The sequence below is a fragment of the Bombyx mandarina genome, chromosome 15 (assembly GCF_030267445.1).
Source record: "Bombyx mandarina strain Sakado chromosome 15, ASM3026744v2".
In the NCBI taxonomy this organism is placed as follows: domain Eukaryota; kingdom Metazoa; phylum Arthropoda; class Insecta; order Lepidoptera; family Bombycidae; genus Bombyx; species Bombyx mandarina.
This window is the reverse complement of record NC_143221.1, coordinates 7211421-7238812: the sequence shown is the minus strand read 5'-3', so window position 1 is coordinate 7238812 and position 27392 is coordinate 7211421. Positions and strand designations below refer to the sequence as shown.

At 34.7% G+C, this 27392-nt stretch overlaps 1 protein-coding gene across 13 annotated transcripts in view; it reads left to right on the top strand.

Moving 5' to 3' along the window:
* sick (sickie) overlaps window positions 1-27392 on the top strand; it is a 256372-nt gene that overhangs the window by 154243 nt on the left and 74737 nt on the right. For 11 of the 13 annotated variants that reach the window (XM_089733155.1, XM_089733157.1, XM_089733156.1 and 8 more), the window contains one exon: window positions 26118-26224. In XM_089733155.1, the coding sequence (XP_089589281.1) occupies window positions 26118-26224 (107 nt within the window). Of the gene's footprint in view, window positions 1-14877; window positions 15073-26117; window positions 26225-27392 lie in introns of those variants that run through there. The other 2 variants (XM_089733165.1, XM_089733166.1) reach the window with 2 other exon arrangements.

Sequence of the window (27392 nt, the reverse complement as noted above, 5' to 3'; positions counted from 1 at the left end):
TAGTGTTAAATAAATTTTGAATGTGTGACACAAGTACCCCACTTTAATATTTTACGAATGTGTTTTATTAAAAATGAAAAATAGCTGTTTCGACATTTTGTTTATGTAGCCGTATTCATATTTGTCAAACTAAACAGGTGAAGCAGCAACACAAAAAATGTTCCTGACACCCAACCATGAGAACATATTAAAGCATAATTTGAATTTGTTTGACGTAATTGCTTCATGAATCCAGTATGTCATAGTTCTTATTATTCTTTGATTTTATTCAGAGCTTCCGTATAAAAATAATTTGGACCTGTCACTTCTAGAATTATTACGAATCCATGAACATGTTATACGTTAATACTCGTGACGTGATTTAGATTACAGAGCGTGTTATATACAGACATACCACTGTAAAACATTACTCTCCTTCTGTGGGTAAAAAGAAAACAAACAAGTGTGTCTCACATTTTACGAAAAACAAAACAACATCCCAAAGCTACAAAAGAATTTACATTTGATTAGCGCAAGTAACATGGATTTGGATTTCCAACATTTTACTGGCATTCTTGTGTAGTTATATTGTAATACTAGCGACCCGCCCTCGCTTCGCTTCGGAAACATTAAATTTTATTATTGACCAGGTGAGCTGTGAGTTCGAACACACATGAAAGACAATGTCGGCTTCTAATGGAAAAAGAATTTTTCAAATCGGTCCAGTAGTTTCGGAGCCTATTCGAAACAAACAAACAAACAAATCTTTCCTCTTTATAATATTAGTATAGAATAACACGAAAACGTAGTGATTTAATGGTATTTTTATAGTTCGTAATGCATATAAACGTGCAGCGGAGTTAGTATTCTGTAATAGCTTTAACACGCTACTATAAATGTCTCTATTAAAAGGGTTCTCATTTAGTGATTCGTATTATAAAATAATAATAATAATATAACTCTTTATTTAACACCACATTTACAGAGTAAGCATATAAAGCAAATAATAGACGGTGATATAAATTGGCGGATCTCTTCCAGGCAACCTTGCAGTGACGGTGCTATATCTTAATAAACTTACATAAAAATATATACTTATATACACATGTGAAAGATAAATACAATAAAAGATAGACTTACTTACGATTAAATACAAATAGATACTAAAAATATGCAAGTAAATACAAAATAAGTAACAAGTTGTACAGTTATATCGTAGGAGCCATAGTTATTGTGCAAGGTAGTGCGATTTTATATATAATAATAGTCTTCATATTCAGTAGGTATACAATCGATATTTTAGAAATTTAGTGTCAGTAAATATTTTGTTAAATGTGAAACATATTAATGTCCGCCACTGTACCTAAGTTAAACTGCCAAACAATGTTCGTTTCATTTGGGTGTTTAGGGTGGTCTCCCCCAAGGATTCTGCGCCCCCGTCTGCCCGCACAACAATAGTTCACATGAAATAATCGATAACACCCCATAGCATGATCCTGAGAAACCCTTCGAATGCGCGTGCACTGTTTTTGATAGATATTTTGTTTTTTTTATCTAAAATCTATTTTTTTTTATTTTCGTTCGATTGAAGGATTTAGCTTATTTTTATTAGGAAAGATGTCTCTTTTGTTCATTGATGAATATTTGTTGGTTACTAAGTGTGTGCCGTTGTTTCTTTGTGTTAAATTCATAAAATAAATCGTTTTAGCATCCTATGTGACTTTATAACCAAAGAAATCTATTTAAAACAACATGTCGTTCCCTTAGACGTTTTTATATTATGATAGATGTTATTTTATTAATCTACACATAAAAATGAATTAAATGTCCGGTTCAATGATTTCGAATGAATGTTATTTTAATATCATTGATTATTTGAAATTTACCGTAACGAATTAACGCGTTTTTTTTAAATTTCAATTACAATCGTAATCAACTTTTGCTGTCAGACTTCAAAACCTTCAGGAATATTTTAGGATTTCTTTTTAAATCGGAAATATTCACAACGTACATATGTTTTATAAAGTTATTTAATTATTATTTTATATATTTAAAACACCCCTAGATGTTTAGCAACATTCTCAAAATGTCTGCCTTGAAAGAATCATGCGTTCTGCCTTAAAGGTAGTACCGGAGACCATTGGGCGCGTCCAATCAAATTGGGAACTCGATCTTGTGTTTCAAGGTGAGCAGTGCAATTGATATTGCCATGTCTACTTATTCTGGTGATCGCTTAAATTATCGCGAGCCAAGATATCCTTTGTCCTTTGACAATAAAATATAACTTTTCACACAGAACAACATTAAAATATATAAATTATACAGAGATAACCGAAAGTAAATTTAATTTTCAGTCCAAAAAGCATCTGTTATACCTACTAGTAGTTATGCCACTAAAAACAACATACTTCTATACTAATATTATAAAGAGGAAAGATTTGTTGGTTTGTTTGTATTGAACAGGCTCCGAAACTACTGAACCGATTTGAAAAATTATTTCACTGTTTAGAAGCTACGCTATTCCCGACTGACATATGCTTTATTCTTTTTTGAAAAAAAATTAGGGATCCTTACTAAAACTCCAATAATGTAACCCAAAATATATATAAAATTATCTAAAATATACTTTACATCGCCGCGTGCCCTGCGAAAAATATTGATGATAGAATAAAATAATGTACTACGACTTTGTAGAACACATTAACATTTACAAAAAGTGTCGCGACAGCATATGTCTAACTATTATAGTTATGCCGCAATAAGGTACTTTTATTTAAAAAAATAAAATAACGTCGTTGAAATTTTTGTTAAAGACCCGAGCGGAGCCGGAGCGGGCCGCTTGTATTAAATAATTGTCGTGAATTTAGAACATCGACAATGATTGAAAGCTTCTGTTCGATATCAAACCTCACAACAACTCCGTTCACTGTAATAACTTGTCCGAGAACTCGCTGATAAGCAAAATAAGATAGTTGCTCAACTCCGAACACTTAAATCATAAGGGACCGATGAATTGGTTCGTTGATTTCTCATTAGTATTATTATTGTCTATACTAATATATAAATCTACAGTGGTTTTTACGGATGCTCCGTTATAACTACCGGACCATGCATCCGATTGACTTGAAACTTGGTATACATGTAGAAAATACATGTACTTAATGGATAGGCTAATATTTATATGAGCGTTGGACTCCCTGATAATGATGACAATAAATAATGTTAATTTTAAATGCCCAGCTAAACAGGCGAGTACGGCTAGTCTTTAATAAAGTTTAAAGATTGCATTCTATCCATGTGTATATATTTATTCATGTTTTAATAAATAAATAAAAATATGGCAACAGCATTATTTGTTGCAGATAAAATTACTATTATCATTATTGCAGTTTCGAAAGTTGAATATTGCTTAAGCAATAACTAATCCAATAAAACAATATGTAATGAAAGTTACTAGTAGGGGCTAATCTACGTATTTCTGCCTGCGTTCCAGTTTAAATAGTGATACAGTTGTGGTTGTTACGATCGAGACTTAACTCTTATATATCTAGGTATGCTGGTATTTTCATTGTTATTTCTTGCCTAGATCTACCGCGTAGCCGTTATACTATACATCTCAAACTTAAACATGAAATAATGTCTATAGGATCCATTTACTGGCGGTAGGACCTCTTGTGAGTCCGCATGGATAGGTACCACCGCCCTGCCTATTTCTGCCGTGAAGCAGTAATGCGATTCCGTTTGAAGGGTGGGGCAGCCGTTGTAACTATACTTGAGACCTTAGAACTTATGTCTCAAGGCGGGTGGCGCATTTACGTTGTAGATGTAACCACTTAAAACCAGGTGGACTGTGAGCTCGTCCACCCATCTAAGCGATAAAAAAAGTAAGCACTTAAAAACAGCTGGTGGACGTCGAAATCGTTTCTCCATCTACGGAATAAATAAATACAAAGCTAATTTATGTATCCATTGTTTTATCCGACATTTTTCCGACTAAATTATACTTTTAGAACATCGATATATTAGTGGTAATATATCGATGTTTTAGAAGAAAGTATAAGATTATTTGAAACGAAATATCTTTATATTATGTATTTTCGAATCGTATCCCTAAAACAAATTATATGTTGTTTTATCACCTCATCGACTACATTATCCATATTTTATTTAAATCCTGATTACCGGTTTGACGATAAACATTTCTTGATGAGAGAGACAAACACAGTACGACTGAAAATGATTTAAAAGGGGAATGAATGCCAGTGATAAATCTGTGTTAGCGTTAGTGGATTCGTACAGGTACGATGTAAATGAAAATATATCGCTGTCACTGGTGAATCGTTATACAGCAAAATTAATATAAATTATATAAAGGGTGTTTCATTCTTCTCTTTATTATTATTATTATTTAATCCGTTTGCGTGTTTGATGTCGTTGGTATTTGTGTATTGCGTAAATTATACCATATAAATGACAAAACTATACTAATATTATAAAGAGGAAAGATTTGTTCGTTTGTTTGTATTGAATAGGCTCCGTAATTACTGAACCGATTTGAAAAATTCTTTCGCTGTTTGGAAGCTACACTATTCCCGAGTGACATAGGCTATAATCTTATTTGAAAAAAATTAGGGATCCTTACTAAAACTCCAATAATGTAACCCAAGGTACAAAAAAATTACCTAAAATATTCTTTACTAAAATTATGTACTACGACTTTGTAGAACACTTTATTATTTACAAAAAGTGTCGCGACAGCATATGTCTAACTATTATAGTTATGCCGCAATAAGTGTTCTTTTATTTAAAAAAATAAAACAACGTCGAATATCGTTGAAATTTTTGTTAAAGACCCGAGCGGAGCCGGAGCGGGCCGCTTGTAAATGATAAAATTATAGTATTTTCTTCGCTCTTCGTGTATCGTCGACACAATTCAAACAGTCGTCCGTGACCACGAAAACTGCGTATTTGAAATGTCGATAAACATATCGAGGGCTGAAACGTTTTTGCAACTGTACAAGAGAACCATTTAAAGTGTAAAATTTGGAAAAACAAATCATAACAAACAAACTTCTTTTCAGTTATTTGAATAAAGTTATTTGCTTCCGAGTAAACTTAATGGAAATACAATTAAAAATATCGAATTGTTGATACTAATGCCAAATAAAACGGAACTTTAATTACAAACATAAATGTCGCGTATTAAGCAAAATGTCGGTTAAACCAAATAGACTTTGACCCTTCGATATATTGATAATAAAAACTCGAGGTTACAGCTTAACATTAGTTTTAATTACACTTTGGCATGTTTCAATCGTATTTCTAACTATCTATATGCTAGCCAATACATACTTCGATTATTGCTTCCAAAATTGTATAGGTTATTAACCAGCTTACTTGTAACTCTCTTCCGCGTACTAGAGATAAACACTTTAGACACACAGCCCACTGAGTTTCTCGACGGATCTTCTCAGTGGATCGCGTTTCCGATCCGGTGGTAGATTCTGTAAAGCACTGCTCTTGTTAAGGACAGGGTTAGCAACACTCCCGGTTTGAGCCCCGTGAGCTCACCTACTAGTTCCGTTAAACTAGAATAACCCCTCGAGGTTACTGGAATAGGTAGGAAAATTAAATTTAAAAAAAATTAGACACATGCATACACCTTTTTTGATAAAAGGTTAAAACGACTCGCCGGCGTCACTACTATTTTTCTAGTAGGAACCGCGTATGCAACAAACCTTCCTTGAAGTGCCATCGAGAACTAAACAATGCTTCCATTCGTTAACGCTTAAAACAAAAAATAAAAATAAAGAAACTACCAAATGAATATACATTTTAGCCAACTTCAAGGGTTAGTCAAATTCAGTCTTTTTTTTACATAGAATAATAATCCTATCTGAAGAGCAGTGGGTTCGTTGTGCACGTAAATTGATGCTTATAAAATAAATTACTTGAAAATTATTGGGCTATAAAATTATGTAATCGATATTAGACACCTTGGTCATTAAATTAGCACAACGTGTTATTTCTCCTAAGGGTATTTCGCACACAAAATCCTTGTATTATTAAGGGCTTCGTTGAAATTAAGTATAAAATATGCTGTGTAATCAAATCGGTTCTGTTAGAAGCGTGTAAGCGTTGAGTCATCGACTTCATGGATTACGCCTATCATTTTCTTAGCAAGGTCATTAAGAGACGCGAACATCTATCTAATGTTAAATGACTATCGGAAACCATTGACTCCAGTGTGCTTATTGCGAGTTTTTTAACGTTCTCGATAGCGTAAAAGTTAACTCAAATTTGTATGGAGTTGGAACGTTTTCCTACGTTTGCCGCTAGGGGCGCTGTTCCAACTGCATACAAATTAAAGTTAACTTTTACGCTATCGAGAACGTTAAAAAGCTCGCACTAAGCACACAGAACCTATGCCTGTGTTTTTGTTAGAAATAAGAACGATAGCATTACTTATCTCTGCGGGTTTCCAGTACTAATTTCACTGTCAAAAATGCAGATAAATAATTGCGTTTTTGCTTTGACGTATTTAAAAAGTACCGCTACGTTTTATTACCGTTGTCCCAAAAGCCATAAGTTTGGTAACAGCCGCCGAGCCAATGCCCGGGCTCACCCGTACGTCCCTCCGCAGCCAATCGGTATAGCCTTAATTAATTTGCTTTTATGTGAGCACATTGTAATCCATTGAATAACCGACCGGCTCATATATACTCATATTTAGCGACGTGTATATTGAATGTACGTACGAAATGTTGACGGCTAATACATAAATAGTACGCACGTATATAAGTCGTCTATTATCAAAGGTGGCAACCTGTGCATTTGGACAAAAAAATGTTATTGATATGTCAATACAGATTGATTTGAATATAATCGTCTCCTTCAAAGAATACGGTTCAAAACCTGCATTAAATAAAGGTTAATACTTAACCTGTTATTTATCTAAGATGTCGTTCAGAAGAGTTTTGTGACTGCCAATGGTATACAAAGCCAATAATTCGTTTTTCTGATTTACCAATAATTGTCCAAAAGTCACATTGCCGGCTTTGATAATAGTCGACTCATATTACGTAAACATTAGAATGTACGTACGTACGTACACGGTGTATTCGTGTACTTATGATTATCATAAGTTACCGCCACGTCATTACGGATCCTCCCGAACCATCAACGGTGCTTTTAGGTACCTCAAGCACCGGTCACCGTCCTCGCTGAATACGCCGCTTGCGACGGAGGGCTTGGCGAGTAAGTTAACCCATAGACCAGCCCACTGAGTCTCTCGCCGGACCTTCTCAATTGGTCGTGTTCCCGATCCAGTGGCAGATTCTGCGAAGCACTGCTCTTGCTAAGGCCAGTGTTAGCACCGCCTCCGGCTTGGGCCCCAAGATCTCTCCTACACGCCAGGGCAGCACTGACTTAGCCTCACAAGGCTATCAGCATAGGTAGGGAAAAGAAAAGAAAAAAAAGATACCGACCTTTCATCAGCATTTTATAATTTCGTGAAAGTCATAATACATTTTTTTATTCCTTATTGTACCTAACAAAGAGTCTTGTAAATAACAGTTTTTTTTATTTTTTTTATTGCTTAGATGTGTGGACGAGCTCACAGCCCACCTGGTGTTAAGTGGTTACTGGAGCCCATAGACATCTACAACGTAAATGCGCCACACACCTTGAGATATAGTTCTAAGGTCTCAGTATAGTCACAACGGCTGCCCCACCCTTCAAACCAAAACGCATTACTGCTTCACGGCAGAAATAGGCACCTTTAACTTTTGTGGATTATAAACCCGCAAGGGTACCTATCCTTTACTATTTTTAGGCGAAGCGGTCATGCGTTTGGGGTGAAGAGTGGGATGGCAGTTTATAATTGACACTTCGACATCATGTCTTGAGGTAGGTGGCGGCATTGTGATGTTCACGGGATCCAGTGACCACTTCACACCATGTGGCCCGCGAGCACGTTCACACATATGTCCAATAACAAAACAACATATATAAACAAACGAATTAAATTTGAATATTTTTTCTTTTTAAATAAACAAATATTGTTTAAGCTGATTATAACGTCGGGTGAAAGCTTAGAAGCTTAAACGACATTTTTGTAACTTTATAGGAGACCCGTTTAAAGTATAAATTTGGAAAAAGATCATAACAAACAACCATCTTCAGCTATTTGAACGGAGTAAATTTAATTGAAATTCTATTAAAAGCATCGAACTGTTGATGCTAATATCTAAATGAAACACACCTTTAATTATTACAAAGAAAAATCTCGCATATTAGGCGAAGCTTAAAATTTGGAAAAAATATCAAAACAAAAAACTATTCGGCTATTCGAATAAGGTAAACTTAATTGAAATTCAATTAAAAGCATCGAACTATTATTGATGCTAATGCCAAATGAAACATACCTACCTTTACAAAGATATAAATCTCGCATATTAAGCAAAATGTGGCTTAACGAAACACCCCTCGATATGTATATGCAAAATCAATTCACTTTTACTTTACTAACAATTACTTTAAAATATACCTAAGAAAATATCAGTGTCATCACTATATAATGTACGTAGTAGACGAATATACACAAAATGAGACCCGTTTTACGCAACACATAAATCTGTCGACGCGAACACCAGAACTACCTTGGACTTGACTTGTTTATCGCTTGAAACGGAACGCAACCGCCACAGATGATCAAACGATTGTTGCGGTGAAAATAATGATTCATTACCACGTAAATCGGTTAAAAGTTCTCCGAAATACATTGTTTTGTTTAGTCAGAATTAAAGAATGAAAACAGATTTTTGAGTTATACAATGCTTAATATAAGAAACTTTACTTCTGATGTGAAAAAATAAAGAAATAGACACGCAATTGTTAATCTATACTAATATTATAAAGGTGAAGAGTTTTTTTGTTTGAACGCGCTAATCTCAGGAACTACTGGTCCGATTTGAAAAATTCTTTCAGTGTTAGATAGCCTATTTATTGAGAAAAGCTTTGGGCTACATAACATCACGGTAAGACAAGTGGAGCACCAATAAATAATGTTTCAAAATAGGGGTTTTACAGCGCCTTAACATTCTATAATTCAAAATATCTTCACTTTCTACGTAAATGAAGTGGGGGGTAAAATTTAGCGTTATGCCAAAGTAACTATACCACGCGGATGGAGTCGCGAGCAAAAGCTAGTCATATGATATAGTACACTATTGCTTCAGTTTGCAAGTGACAATATAATAAATTGACGTGAGTAATTCGCTGATCTCATAATAAGTCTTAAATAGGTCTCTACACAGACTAATTTACAATACAACACATTTAAGCTCATTACAATCTACAAAGCACATCTGCAAATAAAGCTCCATGAACTCCTTCACCTATCGGGCGAGTGCATACATAAAATTAGCATAAATCGCCTCACTGTGTGTATGCTTACGGTTCGGCTTCTAGGAAATACGAATTACTGGTAACACTCATTCAATGACAAAGGAATTAACATGGATTATTTGTTTTAAAATCACGTAAGTTATTTGATGGTATATTGTCAGGATCGATTATAATTACATTATAGATTTTAAGTTTTCGAACTAATAACATTCTCTGTTCCAATTTATGAGCGTCCAAATATTAGATACATACGTGTCCTTTGAATTTAATTTTACGATTAAATAGAAAGCAGTACTGAAAAAGAGGTAATCCCTTTTTATTCATAAAATCAATTAATGAAAATAACTTTTTTTAAGATTCGTTTTGTATTTTTGATGCAATAACACGCGAATGCGTCTAATACCTTCCTGATGGTTAGCTTTAGTGAGGGCTAGCAATGTTATTCTCAGGCTTGCTCATACTAACCCCTTTTCATAAATCTTTAAAATTTCCAACAACCGCTTCGAGCTTAAAGGAATTAAATCCTTCTACTGCTCGTGCAAATACGCCAAAACGAATTCTGACACGGCGAGTCACAGTTGACCCGCATGAGTAATCCAAAGAGCGAATTCTCGGAAAAGATGGCCACAAAAAGCGGTTTTGTATTAAATCCGGTAAAGCGCAACGCATTAGTACCAGACCTTAGATTTATTTTGCAAGACTTTTGACATCTCACGAGCGAACCTTTACGACTTTACGTGAACTGTCTGTTGTCGTTGTGCTGTGGGCGTTTTTATTTCAGCAGGGTTGTTCGTGAATTTAGACTTACATCAGAAAAGATATTTTGATTTGCGTGGATACCTAAACACTTCACTTTCACATTTATTTCTCGGTAACTACGAAATGTTTATTTACCGTGTTATTTACTTTGTGAATCCTCCAATAAATACATAGTTATTCTGCGGCCCTAAGTTCGTGTCTCGTTGATTCTTATTTCCTTTAATTGAATTTTTAACATATTATTTATGTATTCTCATTGAATTAACTGTGATAAATGCAAAAGTATCAAAATGAATATTTAGTATGTAGTAGTATATGTTTTTATATCTTAAGTGATTCGTTGCGTGACAGCCCTTAGTAAGACTACCTCTGCCTACGGGTTCAAGTGAAGCACAAACTCATGAATTATTTACTGATCTTTTTGTATCTAATCGTCGATACGTGTTATTTTGTCTGTCGCACTTTCTTGTGTAAGCTCATGTTTATTGTTTCTTTAACGGCGTATCTTTCATAAACATCTTCAACAATTTTCACATTTTTTTAAGTTATACTTCTTTAGGCGCGTTATGAAAAATTGATGAGAGTGTAATTTTACGATGCGCGCGCACCGTGACACAAAATTAACAGAGTGAAGTTGCCCACTAAATCGCTCATTACAATACGACCGACGTAACTTGGCGAGTCTGAATATAGCCGCAGGTGAACTTTCCGAACCGCACCGAGAATTACCGAATTTATACGATGTCAAGAAAAGGGATGTCCAATATGCGTGTTTGAGGATGTTGTTTAATCGATTTTTTTTCAAATTGATTAAAATTTAAATAAAAAAAAGAAATAAATTTAATAAAAAAAAAGTATAACTTCTTACGCGCGTACATAAGTACACGCACCCTTTTTTTGTTCACGTTGTAGGTATTATAATATTTGACATATTGATTAGATGTAAGTTGAGATCGGACAAATTTATGAACAAACCTTGTTGAGATCGGACAAATTTATTACTGGTGGTAGGACATTTTGTGAGTCCGCGCGGGTGGGTACCACCACCCTGCCTATTTCTGCCGTGAAGCAGTAATGCGTTTCGGTTTGAAGGGTGGGGCAGCCGTTGTAACTTACTTGAGACCTTAGAACTTATATCTCAAGGTGGGTGGCGCATTTACGTTGTAGACGTCTATGGGCTCCAGTAACCACTTAACATCAGGTGGGCTGTGAGCTCGTCCACCCATCTAAGCAATAAAATAAAAAACAAGCAATGAAACGATTAAGTTTAATTGTTCAGTTAATCGTGGAGTTCCATACTCGAAAAGCAGTCTTACTTTTGAGAACAAAAGCCAATTGTGCGTTGTTACAACAATAAACATTATTATTTTATTACGCAATAGAAACAATAGTTCTTGTAAACAAACTATGGTTCGTATAAAATTGAGGGATAAGAGCACAAACAATGAGCCACTGATGCACGACGTACAGCCCGTCTCGTGCTCGTGACAATGAATTTAATTATTCCATATTCCCTTTTCGGAAGCCGACATTTTGAATGAACAACGATTCTTGATAAGTTACAAGAACGTGACTATAAAGCAGAGATTCAAACTATTTTATTTCGTTCATATGGCTCGCGGTCAATGAAAATTAACTTAAATGTTTTTTTTTACCTATGCTGATAGCCTTCAGAGGCTATTTCAGCTTCACCCTAACGTGTAGGTGAGCTCACGGGGCTCAACCCGGAGTGTTGCGAGCAGTGCTTCACAGAATCTACCACCGGATTGGAAGCGCGACCCACTGAGAAGATCTGGCGAGAAACTCAGTGGGCTGTGTCTGTAGGTTAATTCGCTCGTCGAGCCCTTCGTCGCAAGCACAGATCATAGGTCGCAAGCGATGGGTTCGGCGAGGACGGTGAACAGTCTTAAATGCTAATAATTAAAGAGCTGTTATTTATATGTATGAAGTTTTGAGAATCCGAACGAATTATCGTCTGTGTACTGCTTTTACAGAGCACTCTTGAGATGCGGTTTACGTCTGATCAGATTATTTCGCTGTAAACTGAGATTTTGACTTATCTCACGGTCGACCATATATTAAGTAGTTATCGGAGCCCATAAGGAACGTAAATTGGTTGCCGCTACCCATCTTAGGATATGAGCTCGAGAGTTCAAATCAAAACCTTTCAAACCGAAATGTAAGATTGCTTTCGGTGCAAAGTAGATACCCACTGAGTTTCTCACCGGATCTTCTCAGTGGGTCGCGATCCCGATTAGGTAAATTCTGCAAAGCACTGCTCTTGCCAGGGCTAGCGTTAGCAAATTCCTTCAGGTTGAGCCCGTGAGCTCACCTACCCGTACTGACGTAGCCCCTCCTAACGAATAGGTAGAGGCAAAAAACAACGAATAAATGTGGATAGCAGAGTGATATCTACCCGTGCTAGCTTACAGTACACTATACCGCCAATAAATAAAATGACAAAATAAATGTTTTAAGTGGGCGAAGGTACTCACGTTGCTATTTCTAAAGGCTGGGCTGAGCGCTGAAGCTGTTCAAATATGCCACATATTAGTATTTCCGTTTATATTAAAAAGTACAACAGCTTCCTATTATTATATAAGGGTAAGATAAGATTTTTCTTATTCTTATTATTTTTATTATTCCTCGCAAGAATTTTTTTTTCTTCTTTTAAAAACTTAAAAAAAACAGAAAAAAAAACATTTCTTACGAGGACAATATGCAAAAAAACGTGATTATGGTCTTGAAAAATACTAACTATTCAACTTCATAATGAAAACCACTTTTATTCTCTTTTTTAATCTCGCGCCTTTCATTGTTATTATTCCGACCGTCCGAATACTTTACAGCTGTCATAGTCACGGACGACTCCGTCATTGAACATCGGAAATAATGTAATGTCCATAAAATACCTACGCGAAGATTAAAACATGAAATTAGTTCATATTATATCGACGGCTCGCGAAAACCGAAGAAAATACTATTTAACTTTAAATTGAATTCGCTGTTGCTCTAAATCGTGAATTGTAAATGAAATTTATAGACAATGTTATCGTGTAAGCGTCGGTCCACAAAGCTTCACAGTCCAGTAGAGTCCAGTGGCCTATACAGCAGTGCGCACGCTGCGATAATTCCGATAATGCAATTCCAACACATTTGTTACATTTTACGAGTAAATTGATTCAGTTTTCATTTACTCGCAGTGTACTAATAAAGTTTAATTAGTCACTAAATTTATTGCACTATTTAAAACACGACTGCCATTCCTTATGCATAGTAATTGTGTTATTCAATTCTACACTATAGAGGCCTAAGGTTGTTTATCTGTATTATCGATTTTTAATCTGTACAGATTCGAATTAGTTTAAATTGGTTTTAATTGATTCTATACATAGATGCGATGACTCGATAAGGCTTTTGAATATTGAAACTAAAGTTATTTGTTATTACATACAGAAGTCTATTCCAAGATATACACAGTCGTATAAAAGCGATTTTATTGGAAAGTATATACGATCTTTGTGCTTCTAATATCGATAATACCAGAACCAGCTTAGGTATCTAATTTTATTTGAACTTTAAAAACTCCATTTAGGTTTTACGTCATACACATTTGTATTACAGAAGATACAATGTAAAGGTCAATAAACTTTGAACTGCGATGACACGAGACTCGTAATTACTTTTTCTCCATTGTCCTTACTTCTCCTTCAGACAACAATAAATAATGATCGGGCCCTTCTATATAGTCTATTAGATAAATGGCTGGTTTTTGTTGTTGTTTTGGTTTTTTTTTTTTGTTGCTTGGACGTGTGGACGAGCTCACAGCCCACCTGGTGTTAAGTGGTTACTTAAGCCCATAGACATCTACAACGTAAATGCGCTACACACCTTGAGATATAAGTTCTAAGGTCTCAGTATAGTCACAATAGTCACACATAGTTGTTTACCAATAATTAAAGAAAACTAGACAGTGTTTGGACTTGTCCCAGATTTATGTTCTCTGCAAGGATGTAAATAAACTGAATTAACGTTGAACACGTTTTGATTCTTATCGTAATTAATTAGGATTTGCTTCGAGCTATCTGCTGAATGAATCTTATGAAGTGAATGCGGTATTTCGTCGGGATTGACCGCAAGGTATTCACGAACTGGTCACTTAGTTACTGCCTCGCGGTCAAACCGTACCGACCCTTAAAATTCTTGCAACGCCCGAAGCCTGGTGCATTGGCATTTACGCGAATCGGTTCTGTAAATGGAAATAGAACGTTGGTACTACAATGTTGAGCGTATTATAAAGATTCAAATCCCTTTAGATTTAACCAAACTGTAGTTCCAATCAAGATTGATCGACAATTTAAAAAAAAAAAAACTCATGCTACCGTAACTAGTGTTTTACAATTTAATTTTTTAACCAACTTCAAAAAATAAGTGGTTTTGAAAAATACTCCGTTTTCTATGTGTACTGTTTTTAATGATTCTTCTTTTATTCGAAATCCGGTGTTTGTCGTCATTGTCATTAAAATTTTAACATGGTCTGACCAATCGTTTTTGATTTAACTTTAAATATGCATATCAAATTGACTTCGACTACATTGAGGATATTCTCATTTGAATTGGTCAAAATCGATTTTCTTTTTCGTTAAAATTTGGAATTTTATTAAAAATTTACCCTATATCTAAATACGTAAAGTCTAAAGCAGTGGGTAGATTAAAAAAAGTCGCGCCGTAACACCACAACTCCTTTTAGAATCATTATAGTGCAGTAATGACAACAAAATTAGAAACTGTGATTATATTAAAATGTTTGCAATATAAGTGATACAATTGAAACATGGGCAACACCAACTCCGGACAGGGTCATCACCGCCAAAACAGCAAGAGTAGAAAATGTAGAAGTTTACCGACGTCACCTGAAGTCAGGAGGTAGGTAAAGAAATTGAAAAAAATTACGGAGCTGTTTTGTAATTTTCGGACTTTTTAATACGCTTTTGTTGGCTTCAGACGTATATGTATGTTAGTATGTAACGGAGTCTTTGAACATGATTTTGACCCGCTTCAAAACGTCGGATTAACTCGAAATTTGGCATACTTATTAAGGACCGATGACAATTCAATATTAAAAGAAAATTTGAAATTCAATTTAAAAATTAAAAATAAATATTAGTTTTAAAAAACAAAAAAATACGCTTTTATATAAAATCCAACTAAAAAATAGAAAATAAATTTTCATAAATTTGATTTAAAAATAGTGTAAGAAAAAATGATTTTATTGTAATAAAGGGTGGGGTGCTTTTCAGGATATTATCAAAATAACCCGTCTACTCATATATGTTCATAAAATATTTATAACTACTGATACCATGCACCCCACGCTTTTTTTTTACAATAAAATCGTTTTTTTAATCTAAAGCGTATTTTTTTTAGTTTTTTTAAACTATTATTTATTTTTTATTACTATTTTATTTTTACCGTATACAACCAGGGGTGGTCAACTTGATTAGAACAAATATCTACTGTCTACTGACGAAGTACTCTGCGATCTACCAATTACGTATCTTGAAATTTAATGAAACAATGTACTACCAGTACACAAATAGGTAGTATATTTTCTTTTATTAAAAATAATAAAATAAACCTAAAATTATACGAGTATAATAAAAGAGAACTATTGTGTGGAAAAGAGGATAAATAATGTCACGTAATGGTCATTAACAAATAATACAAGATGAAGATGATGCATGCAGCAATTGGTGATTACGTTGCGCAGTCGGTTCTATGTACATATTTATGTTTTTTGTCTAGCCACGGTCGACAACCAAGAGCCAAGATCGGTCAATCGCGATTTTTCGGTTGGTCACCCCTGGTATAGACAGATGAACGAGCTCACGAGCTACCTGATGTTACGCGATTACCCTTGCCCATTGACGTCACAACATGAATGCCAACACAATGACTTCCACGGTGAAGGAATAACAGCATGTAATAAAAATCAAACACACAAAATTATAATTTGCGTAATTACTGGTGGTGGGATCTCTTTGTGAGTCCGCGCGGGTAGGTACCATCTGCCCATTTCTGCCGTGAAACAGTAATGCGTTTCGGTTTGAAGGTTGGGGCAGCCTGTGAAACTATACTGAGACCTTAGAACTTATATCTCAAGGTGGGTGGCGCATTTACGTTGTAGATGTCTATGGGCTCCAGTAACCACTTAACATCAGGTGGGCCGTGGGCTTCGTCTACACATCTAAGCAATAAAAAAAAAACACCCTTTAAGAGCTAAGGCCCAAGTCAATTGTATCGTATTACAGTTGACCCACCCTTCAAACCACAACGTAACACTGCTTGACCGCAGGAATCGGCAGGATAATGGTTCCAATAGCAAACAATTTTAATTGAGATAAAATATCAGTGAATCAAAGCCGAGGGAGTATATTTTATCGTCCAGTAATTATAAAATTTTCTATATGAATTACAAAACAATACGGCATCTTTATTTACAGAAGCATCAGTAGAAATCAAGTCTATTTTATGGAGTTGAAAATTTGTTTCATTTCACGGGATAACAATAATTCTTTGTTCACAATGTTTAGCATCAACCAGCCGCATTGAGAAATCTCTTGAAGGTGAAATCATAATTTTGTTTCATCCTATATTTTTACGTATTTAACCTGACTTTGTAAATGACTCGCTTACATTATATCTATCACTTAAAAGTTGTCATCAAAACTATATAATGAAATTTAAAAGTGATTTTGCGATGTATAAACCCAAAGGTATACAAAGGGTTAAAAAAGTAATTAGTTTTAAGGCCATTAAAAAAGATAAACGTTTGAAATTCTAACATTATTTTATTACTGGTAGGACCTCTTGTGAGTCCGCACGGGTAGGTACCACCACCCCACCTATTTCTGCTGTGAAGCAGTAATGTGTTTCTGTTTGAAGGGTGGGGTAGCCGCTGTAACTATACTGAGACCTTAGAAATTATATCTCAAGGTTAGTGGCGCATTTACATTGTTGATGTCATGGGCTCCAGTAACCACTTAACAGCAGGCGGGCTGTGAGCTCGTCCACTCATCTAAGCATTAAAAAAAAACAGAAGAAAAAAAGTAAACAACAAAAAAAAGCCCCACTACTAATATTGGTAGTGATACCGTTATTAAGTACGTATTAAGTTCAAGAACCATGCGCATGAATGCAAGCATTGTTTACACGTTGTAGCTAAAGAACTTACAGAATCGAGAAGCTAAAAATACAGCGACTGGGGCAACGCACAGTTGATATTTTACGGCTTACGTTTCATCGATATCGTAAAAGTGAAATGGTTATCTTTGATCTCGGCAGCTAAAGATGTTTGAGGTGCGTAAACAATGGATAACTTGAATATCCCATGTGAGGTGGATATAATCGTTCGAAAATGTTGATACTTCCAAAGGTAGTGTCAGACTGACAATTCAATTTTAAAACAAAATTGTTAGTTCACTTTTTTATTGTTAGTTAAAATATGTACATTATGTACATATCAGTATATATACAATATATATCTCTGTCGCCACCGACACTGTTGTCTGTTCGACATCTTTGTAAAATTGCATTCCACTGAATTCCACTGCATTGCACTGAATCTTTCCATATTGTTTTGGGTCTTTTCCACTAGGTGTCGGATCTAAATTAATGTATATAGATATTATATAATTTGAGATATTCAATTTGAATCAATACCAGTTCAAAATGCTTAATAAGGAGTGCTCGGACAAGCCCTGCATCATAAATTTAGTAAATTACTCATCATAATATTACACGTTCATGAATACAAAATTAAATCAGTTTTCAACAAATTCAAAACTATTAGCTATTTTAAGAATATGATGGAATAAAAGCGAACAACGACAGGAACCTATAAATCATTGCGAATATATTATGTCGTAAGTTTACATGTGAAAATACCTATTTCTGCAGAATAACAGTCATAGGTTGGTCTACATAATCGCAACGATATTCTCTATATAATATGTACATGTTACACAGAGATAATGTGATAATTAATTACCTTGTATTTAATTTTGCTTATTAATATGCCACAAGTATGAATGTGTAACATCTTTTATGAATGAAAAGTACACACTCGAAAAGAGTGATTTCGTACGTTTTTTTTTCCCTACCTATGCTGATAGCCTTGAGAGGCTATTTCAACGTTGCCCTAGCGTGTAGTAGGTGAGCTCTCGAGACCCAAACCGGAGGTGTTGCTAACACTGACCCTAGCAGGAGCAGTGCTTTGCAGAATCTACCGGATCGGAAACGCGACCCGCTGAGAAGATCCGGCGAGGAACTCAGTGGGCTGTGTGGGTTAATTCGCTCGTCGAGCCCTTCGTCGCAATCGACGGGTTCGACGAGGACGGTGACCGGTGCTTGTGGTACCTAAAAGCACCGTTAATGGATCGGGAGGATCCGTAATGACGTGTTTTGGGCGACGTCGACAACAAATAACGATTCTTGCGATCTGTTGTAATTTTCACTCCGTACACGTTAATAATGCTGTGAGTTGTATAACATTGCTACCACGACGGACCTTGTATCCCATAATTACTCATGTTTTCATGGTGTCCATTGATGAAAAAGAAACAAATGTAGTCAAAACAAAACACTAATCAATAAACAAGTGACTGAATTTGAAATTATAATTCCAAATATTGAAACTATTACCAGCCATACATAAATTATGTTTCAAATGGCCAGTATCTACCTATTGTATAACTGCAACTTCATAGGTAAGAGACCTATTATTATAGGCCTGCACAATCACTTTACATGATACGCGATTTTAATGCACTCAACTGCCAGGTACAAATCAAGTATTATATACCTTTTTTTTTTTCGAATTATAAGCGTCGATAAATATTTATAACAAAATTCTCTCACTAACGTTGTAATCTTCCCAAGTTATTGTTGCAATCGTCTTTTATCGGGTTGTAATTCAATACAACCACATTTTCTTGGATAGGTATTATACAAAGTCCAGCTTTACTCATCCATTCCACTCGATGTACTTAATGAGGGGGTTTATAAAGCGAAGCTCGGGGTGGTCGTTTCTAGATTCGCTTAAGTACATTGGATATTTTTCTATCACAAAGGCACCTTTTTGTCAGCTTCCAAGCAATTGGAAATTTCCATCGCATTTCGATACCTTTGGGAAATTGTTTACGTAAGTAATTCTGTGACCCGAATTCTAAATGCTTTTATTTAAAGCAATATTGTAGATAATACGTTAGTTTTAAACAAGCACGTTGACAGTAATTTGCACACCGATTAATTATTTATCGTGTGTATTCCCGGTACACCTTAGATAAAGCCCCCAATTTCAATTAATTTTGATTCCGTTGTGCAAAAAAGTTAGGAATGTTTAGGGCAAGGTAAACATTTACACACGATTATAACACATACCGTATGTGTTTGTTTAACAAAGGACTTTGGTTTTGCATGTAACGTACCCTAATTGTCTTTTATATTGTATGATAAACCAGTACTAAGTAGTAAATATGTATAGATATTTTTAGATTACCTTTTCGATTTTAATACATTAGATTAGAGTACATTATATCTATTTTTAGATTTGCTATGGTGTAGATATATGCCTCATTCGCGAATTTTCTACTGGTGGTAGGACCTCTTGTGAGTCCGCACGGGTAGGTACCACCACCCCGCCTATTTCTACCGTGAAGCAGCAATGCGTTTCGGCTTGAAGGGTGGGGTAGCCGTTGGAACTATACTGAGACCTTAGAACTTATATCTCAAGGTGGGTGGCGCATTTGCATTGTAGATGTCTATGGGCTCCAGTGACCACTTAACAACAGGTGGGCTGTGAGCTCGTCCAACAACCTTGAATTGTTAGGTCTCCTTCAGAGGTGCTCGGGTAGCTGTTAGAAAATTCCACCCCTCCTAGCTGAGCCCTTGCTCGCCCACTTGTTCTGGTGGAATTGGAAAGGCCTCCGGGACACCAGTAATCACTCAATCATAATTTAAAAAAAAACCTTAAATGGGTTTCAGTGACCATTTTAACAATCTAATAAAATTTCGTCAATCAACTAATGTAAAGAAGTTCATGATTCACCAATTTTAGTTACCAATAACAGCCGATTTATATCGAGTTTCTTGCCTAAAAAACCAAGTGACAAGTGTATTCTATAGAAATATAGTGAGCTAAAAATTATCCGTTGCTACAGCACAAATTGTTTTAGCATTTGTGACCTATACAAGGCATATCGTGTATCAATTTCGCAAAGCATTTGGTAATAGGACTGCGTCGTGCGGTCCTGATTCTGTTTCGTAATCGAGATTATTGTTCACATTCTAATGAACTTATTGATCCATACTTAGTGTTATTATTAGTTTATCTATAAGTTTATACAAATTGTCCTTTGATAGTAACTAAAAGCACATAGAACGGATCCAGGGGATCCGACAAGACATAAGACATGTTTCGGGCAATGGCGGCTTGGTTTTTTTTTTATTGCTTAGATGGGTGGACGAGCTCAAAGCCCACCTGATGTTAAGTGGTTGCTGGAGCCCATAGACATCTACGACGTAAATGCGCCATCCACTTTTGCTTTGGCCCATGAACTGGGTCGGATAAGTAAAGAGCGGCGGACACAACAATTAAGTGGTTACTGGAACCCATAGACATCTACGAGGTAAATGCGCAACCCACTTTTCTTTTTTTTTTTCGCCGGGCTCGCGGGATTCGAACCCGCGACCCCCTTGTGTAGTGACCATGTCACTTACCACTACACCAGACGGTCGTTAAACCTTTGCTTTGGCCCATGACCTGGGTCGGATAAGTAAAGAGCGGCGGACACAACAAGAGTGTTATCGTATCGCGTTACATTGTCGAAGTAGCGTTCTGACGCTACCTTAAGATACTAAGATAGGATACCTTCTAAATTTAGATCGTCATAGAGGTCAACGTTCCTTACGTATCACGGGGCTCCAACGGCTATTTTGCAGGAAAGGATTGAATGACCTGGAGAGAGTTTATGCACACACGGGCTTCGTGAGCGAACACTACACTTGCATAGGTCATAACAGAAAACGTAACAATTGACTTATAGTAATTTGTGTTAAAAAAATCACAAATACTAAGTAAGTTTTGTTTACACAAAAATAGTGATTGGTCGTTAATTTAATCGGTTTGTTATATTATTGGTGTCCAAATGTCTATTGGAACTCCAATTACAATGCAAACACCAATCCCATTTTTCATGCATTCATGCATGGTACCTACGCTATATTAACTAACTTTTGCCCGCGACTTTGCCCACGTGGAATAGTTACTTTGGCGTATATCTACATAGCGTAAGCTCTCAAAAGGCACAAATACCCCGATTTTGAAACATTCTTTTTTGGTGCTCCGCTTGGTCCTATTGGTCCCATTGGTCCTATTGGTCTTAGCGTGATGTTAGCCTATAGCCTAGTGGTGGCTATAGTGATCTTGGCCTATAGCCTTCCTCAATAAATGAGCTATCTGACACTGAAAGAATTTTTCAAATCACACTAGTAGTTCCTGAGATTAGCGCATTCAAACAAACAAACAAACAAACAAACTCTTCAGCTTTATAATATTAGTATAGATATAATGTTGTAAGGAACTTTTACAAAGTGGCCATTTTCAGTTCCAAATAATTGCATCTTGATAATATTATTTCAGACATTTAGAATACTTTTTCATTTTCGTGGTCACTAATCACTCACTGATTGGACCATAACAGTGGTTTGTTATATTTACGAGTCGCGAAAATCGAAAATAATCTATAGGTACTTCTATAGTAATAGTAATAATAATAATAATATTATAAAGAGGAAAGATTTGTTTGTTTGTTTGTATTGAATAGGCTCTGAAACTACTGAACCGATTTGAAATATTATTTCACTGTTTGGAAGCTACACTATACCCGAGTGACATAGGCTATAATCTTTTTGAAAAAAATTAGGGATCCTTACTTTGTTTTTCCTACCTAAGCTGAGAGCCTTGAGAGGCAGTCAGCGCAAAAGTTTCTTAAGCTTATTATAGTTAGTATAGAGATAATGAGGTTGGAATTTACTTTTACACTGCTTCGTAGGCAAAAACAATACGCGCAAAAATAATGTTTACAAAGCCATCTGTTCTCTATGGGTGAGACTATGGATAGGCCGGTTTTGCATCAAAATTTATTATGTTTAAAATAAATTGCAATATATAAGCGCGAATATGAAAAATTGTGGGCTAGGTCACTTTTGCACTGACGGTCTCATATTAAGTTGATAAATTGTATCCTCATACATGTTTCTTCGATTTTTTTAAATTTACCCTAAGTGTAATAATGTCATTCTACATAAGCATAATGCATGAGTGCAGTTGGTATGAGCGGGCGAAGGTGAAGGCACCAGATGTTCATTGTTTAGATATCGTCCTCATTGTGTTCCGTTAATGATGTGGTATTCGATCTTCAGCGATCGAAACAAAGCATCTGATATCTAAGTCTATCGATAACGTCCATCGGAGATGTTATGAAATTCCGATGCATGATGATATTACGAAGTAATGAAAATTGTAAACACCGATCTAACATTAAATATTGTTAGTGCAGAACATCTCTCGTTTTTCTAATGCTTGGATAAGCATAAAAACTAGCATTCATAATATTTGTTAATATTCCAGTCATTTGTATTTTGATTGACTAACAATAATGAAGAGATTCAGTTTAACATTTCGAGTAATTGGTGCAGAATCGAATGAGCCAAACATCGGCACATATACATACTTGTGCTTGCACGCTTCGTTAGATTATATTAAAACACTGAAGTGGCGTCATCTAGCGGCGAGTAGCGAATATTTGATGACCGTTAATTTGACATGCTATTTTCAGTTTCTCTTTAATCGAAATATTATTGCGTTAGGTATTAATAAATTCGCCGAACGCTAATCAAAGTGCATGTGTATATTTCATCAAGTTAAATTTATGGTGAATTTTAACATAAAATATATTATAGCTTTTATTGCAATGAAGTTATAGAGGTGTTTTACTTTATCACGGCTATAACTTTCAATAAGCAATTTATATATTTAGACAGCAACTTCTTAGACGGAGGTTTATAATAAAAACGTGAGTCACGACCGCGACTGGAAGCTAGCTGTCTAGATGAGAGCGCCATTTATCCTATCTATAGGTTCAATTTATTCTCTTACACTTTCCAACCACAACAAAAACAAATAGGGTTCACATTCTTTTATCAGAGAAACAGTGTTAAATTATTATCTATATAAATAAAAATGAATTGCTGTTCGTTAGTCTCGCTAAAACTCGAGAACGGCTAGCCTGATTTGGCTAACTTTGGTCTTGAATTATTTGTGGAAGTCCAGAGAGGGTTTAAAAGGTAGATAAATATGAAAATACTCGAAATTAACTAAAAATAACAATTTTGTTTTTCCTTGTGTCCCCCGTCGGACAGATTCCTTTTGTTTGTTTTAAGTTTATTTTATACAAAAGTTTAGGTATTTTATTAAGGCACTACGAAGTCTGTCGGGTCAGCTAGTATAACATAAATATTTAATTTGTTATAAGTAAATGTATTGTTATATTAGTGATTGAATCTGATATCGAAGAAATTTTGCACTTAGTATCATTATCTAAACAAATATGTTGACACAAGCAACACAAACAAGTTTGTCAAAGAACATTAAGCAATACAGTCAACTGTGATCGTGGAAATGCATCTATAAAAGCAAATTTCTTTTCTATACCTACTCTGTTTAGTCAAGAGATCATAATTTGTTTACATATTTAACATTAAATAGAAAATTATTAGGAGTAGGTATTTCTTGATACCGTTATGTAATAAACAAAAACCGGTAAAAGCATCATAAACTATGTTATAAATAAAGCGTTTTATACAAAAATGATCAGTAAATTTATTATTTAATAAAGTATTTCACAGTAAATACCAGAAAATTGTAAAAACAACAATAATTTAGTTACAAAAAAAATTACCGTAGAAGTATTTCAATAACGATGCAGCTAGCTTTAAACAAAATTAGGTATTAAAAAACCAAGAAATTAATAGTCAGTCCGGTTGTTTTAGCGATTTACTGGAATACACAACAAACATTAAAACCGACGAATTTACTGGTTGTAGTACGTCTTTATTTTTAATTTTTTTTATTGCATAAGTCCACCTGATGTTTTAAATAGTTACCGGAGCCCATAGACATCTACAACCTAAATGTCGCCACCTATCTTGAAATACGAGCTCTAAAGCCTCAGTTTTTACAGTAAAACGGCTGCCCCACCCTTCAAACCGAAATGCATTTTTGATTCACGCCAGAAATAGTCAGGGTGGCGGTGCGGATACCCGTGAGGACTCACAAGACTTCCTACCAGCAGTAAAAACAATTATACATAACAAGATAAATAGACATAAGACTAAATAAAATCAGCTAGTATTACACTACACATGTCATTAGTATCCCTATGTGTTGCTTCGGTGTATGAGGATCCATTAACCCGACAATGTAGCCTTAACAACCCTTCTCTAAGTCTCGTTATTTATTACCTTTATCGTGTCTGAAGTCCGGCTCTGGATAAATAATACAGTGTAATATAACGTACTAGAGAGTTACTATGTTTCCATTACATTTTTGTAATACAATAGTTGATCGTAGTACAAGTTTTAGTCAGTAGACTTAATTTGATTTAAATTTATAAATACATATCACGTTTGAGATCCGTAAATATAATATCTATTTACTTTTTATAAGTAATTAAGGATAATTTTCATAAATTTTTTATATTTAAATTATCTTGAAAAGCAATACTTTTCTTGGATTAGGTATAATCAAAATACAATTTTTATGTAGCTACATTTAAGAAGTAATTAATATAAATTATTTTATTTAAAATATTGTTTACAAATAGAATTCAAACCGATCATAATATACTGAATTAAACAAAACGCGATAAGGAACGTCCCTACACAGTTTTCAGTTAGTTTTCAATAACTTTTTTAAGACTTAAGTAAATTTAAAAAACTGCTAATATTAAAAAAGTTCATTTCTTCGTTTACATTATATTACCACTATATAAAGAAGAATCAATCAATAATAATCAGTGAAGCATTAGAAGCGATCACTTATCAAGCGGGGTTATTAACCAGTTGATTCGATTATCCTTGTGGCCGTGGCGCGTCGAGAACTGAGGTAGATTAATACAGTTTACATAACCACGACGTTAGGGAGTTGTTTCTTACTCTATATTTAATACATATTTCTTATTTTCTCTAACTAATGATTTAGCACTAAATTGTGTAAGTCAGAGCGTCCAGTTTAGCTTGAAGGCTATTGTGAGTAGGTTTGAAAGCCTATTAAAAGGATTAACTTAAAAAATAATGGAAGAATGTTAGTAATTATTTTAAGCGAATTACTTGAAAATAGTCGGAAATATAGGTGTCGGTTTATTTTTTTAATTTGAGAGCGTTTGAAAATTCTTTAGTAGGTACCTACATAAATATGTCGTCTTTTTGCATTAAAAGTGTACAATTTCCAAAAATATTCGATATTGAGTTAATATGCGGAATCATTTGGTATCACCGGTATTTTTCTCATAAATACGGTCAAAAGAGCGTAGCTTAGTTTTAGGTTTTTTTTTAGTTTATCTATGTTTTGACTACTATTAACAAAATTAATACATAATTTTATCTTATTTTAAAAGACAAATAATGTTACTGGTAAAAAATAACTGTTACAAAGACTATTGATATTAAAAATATCACATGTTAAACCTTTAAAAGACTCTCCTGTAAAATTTATAACTTTTGAGATTATACACTTTTAATGCGAGAAGACGATGTATGTTCGGTTAATATTGAGTTTCGTGTAACATATAAAACATTAAGCAAATTATTATCTTATTCTGGTATTGTGATGGATTTTTGTTTTGTTATAGACAAGTATCTGTGCTGCAGACGTCCATTCCTCTGCCTGCATCAGCGGCGGCGGTACGTCGAGCGCCTCCCGACAAAAGACCACTACCAGCCACTCCCGGGCATGCAGGTAAAATGATCTTATTTTCCAAAGGCTATTTATAATATACAAACTGTTTTTCTCTTTCTTTGACGGTTGGACGAGCTCACAGCCCACCTTGAGATATAAGGTCTCAGTATAGTTACAACGGCTACTCCACCCTTCAAACCGAAACACATTACTGCTTCACGGCACAAATAGGCGGGGTGGTGGTACCTACCCGTACGGACTCTCAAAAAGTCCAACCACCAAAAAGGATAGTGTAAACCGCCTATAAATATAGGACGTAAATGAGTTTATATTTATATATTATATGCAAGGGCAAAATTGTTTTTGTCTATTCTTAGCACTATTGTAACTGTTTTTTTTTTGGTTATTCGCCATTTTCGATCTTATGAGTTAACAGTGAAATAAAAAATTGAATACCAATAAAATATACAATAAAAATTAATGAACAACAAAACAACCGTTAAATTTTTAAAACAGAAACTTAATTTATTTTTATATATCTATAAATATTAATACGTGAAGCAAAAACTTTGTATCCCTTTTTACGAAAATTGCGCGGACGGAGGAATATGAAATTTTCTACACTTATAGAAAATATAGAGAAGAAGTGCACAATGCTAATATTTTTTTTAAATAATGCATAAAAGATACATTAAATCAATAAAGAAAACATTACACACACTACATACCATGTATTTGACGCACACACGCATGCACACTATTTATTGTCAAACTTTTGTTCTTGACGTCTGTTGTCAAATTGAGAATAGACTAAATATTGTTTGTCTTTATTAATATTTTTATAGTGTAGTCTTGGCGAAATTTGTGAATATAGAAGTATAAAATACAATCATAATAGTGTAAAAACTTACAATTCCAATTAATTAAAGTCGAATTTCGACTACTGCGGGACCTCTAGTAAATTCAATTATGTATATATTTATATCACTCATTATTTGGATGACACTAGTGATGTTAAAATATCAGAGCACATTTCGAACTTAATACCCGTAGGTACTACAAACATTCGCTGTCGTAAACAAATTGAAAAACATAAATAACAATTGTGTATCCTTAAACTTCCTTATTTATTACTCGGAACGATTTTCCATAACGCTGTTATACATATGTTTTAATATTGAGAGGTAAACTGTTGAAAAGTTATCGTCAGAAATGCACTTAGCAGACA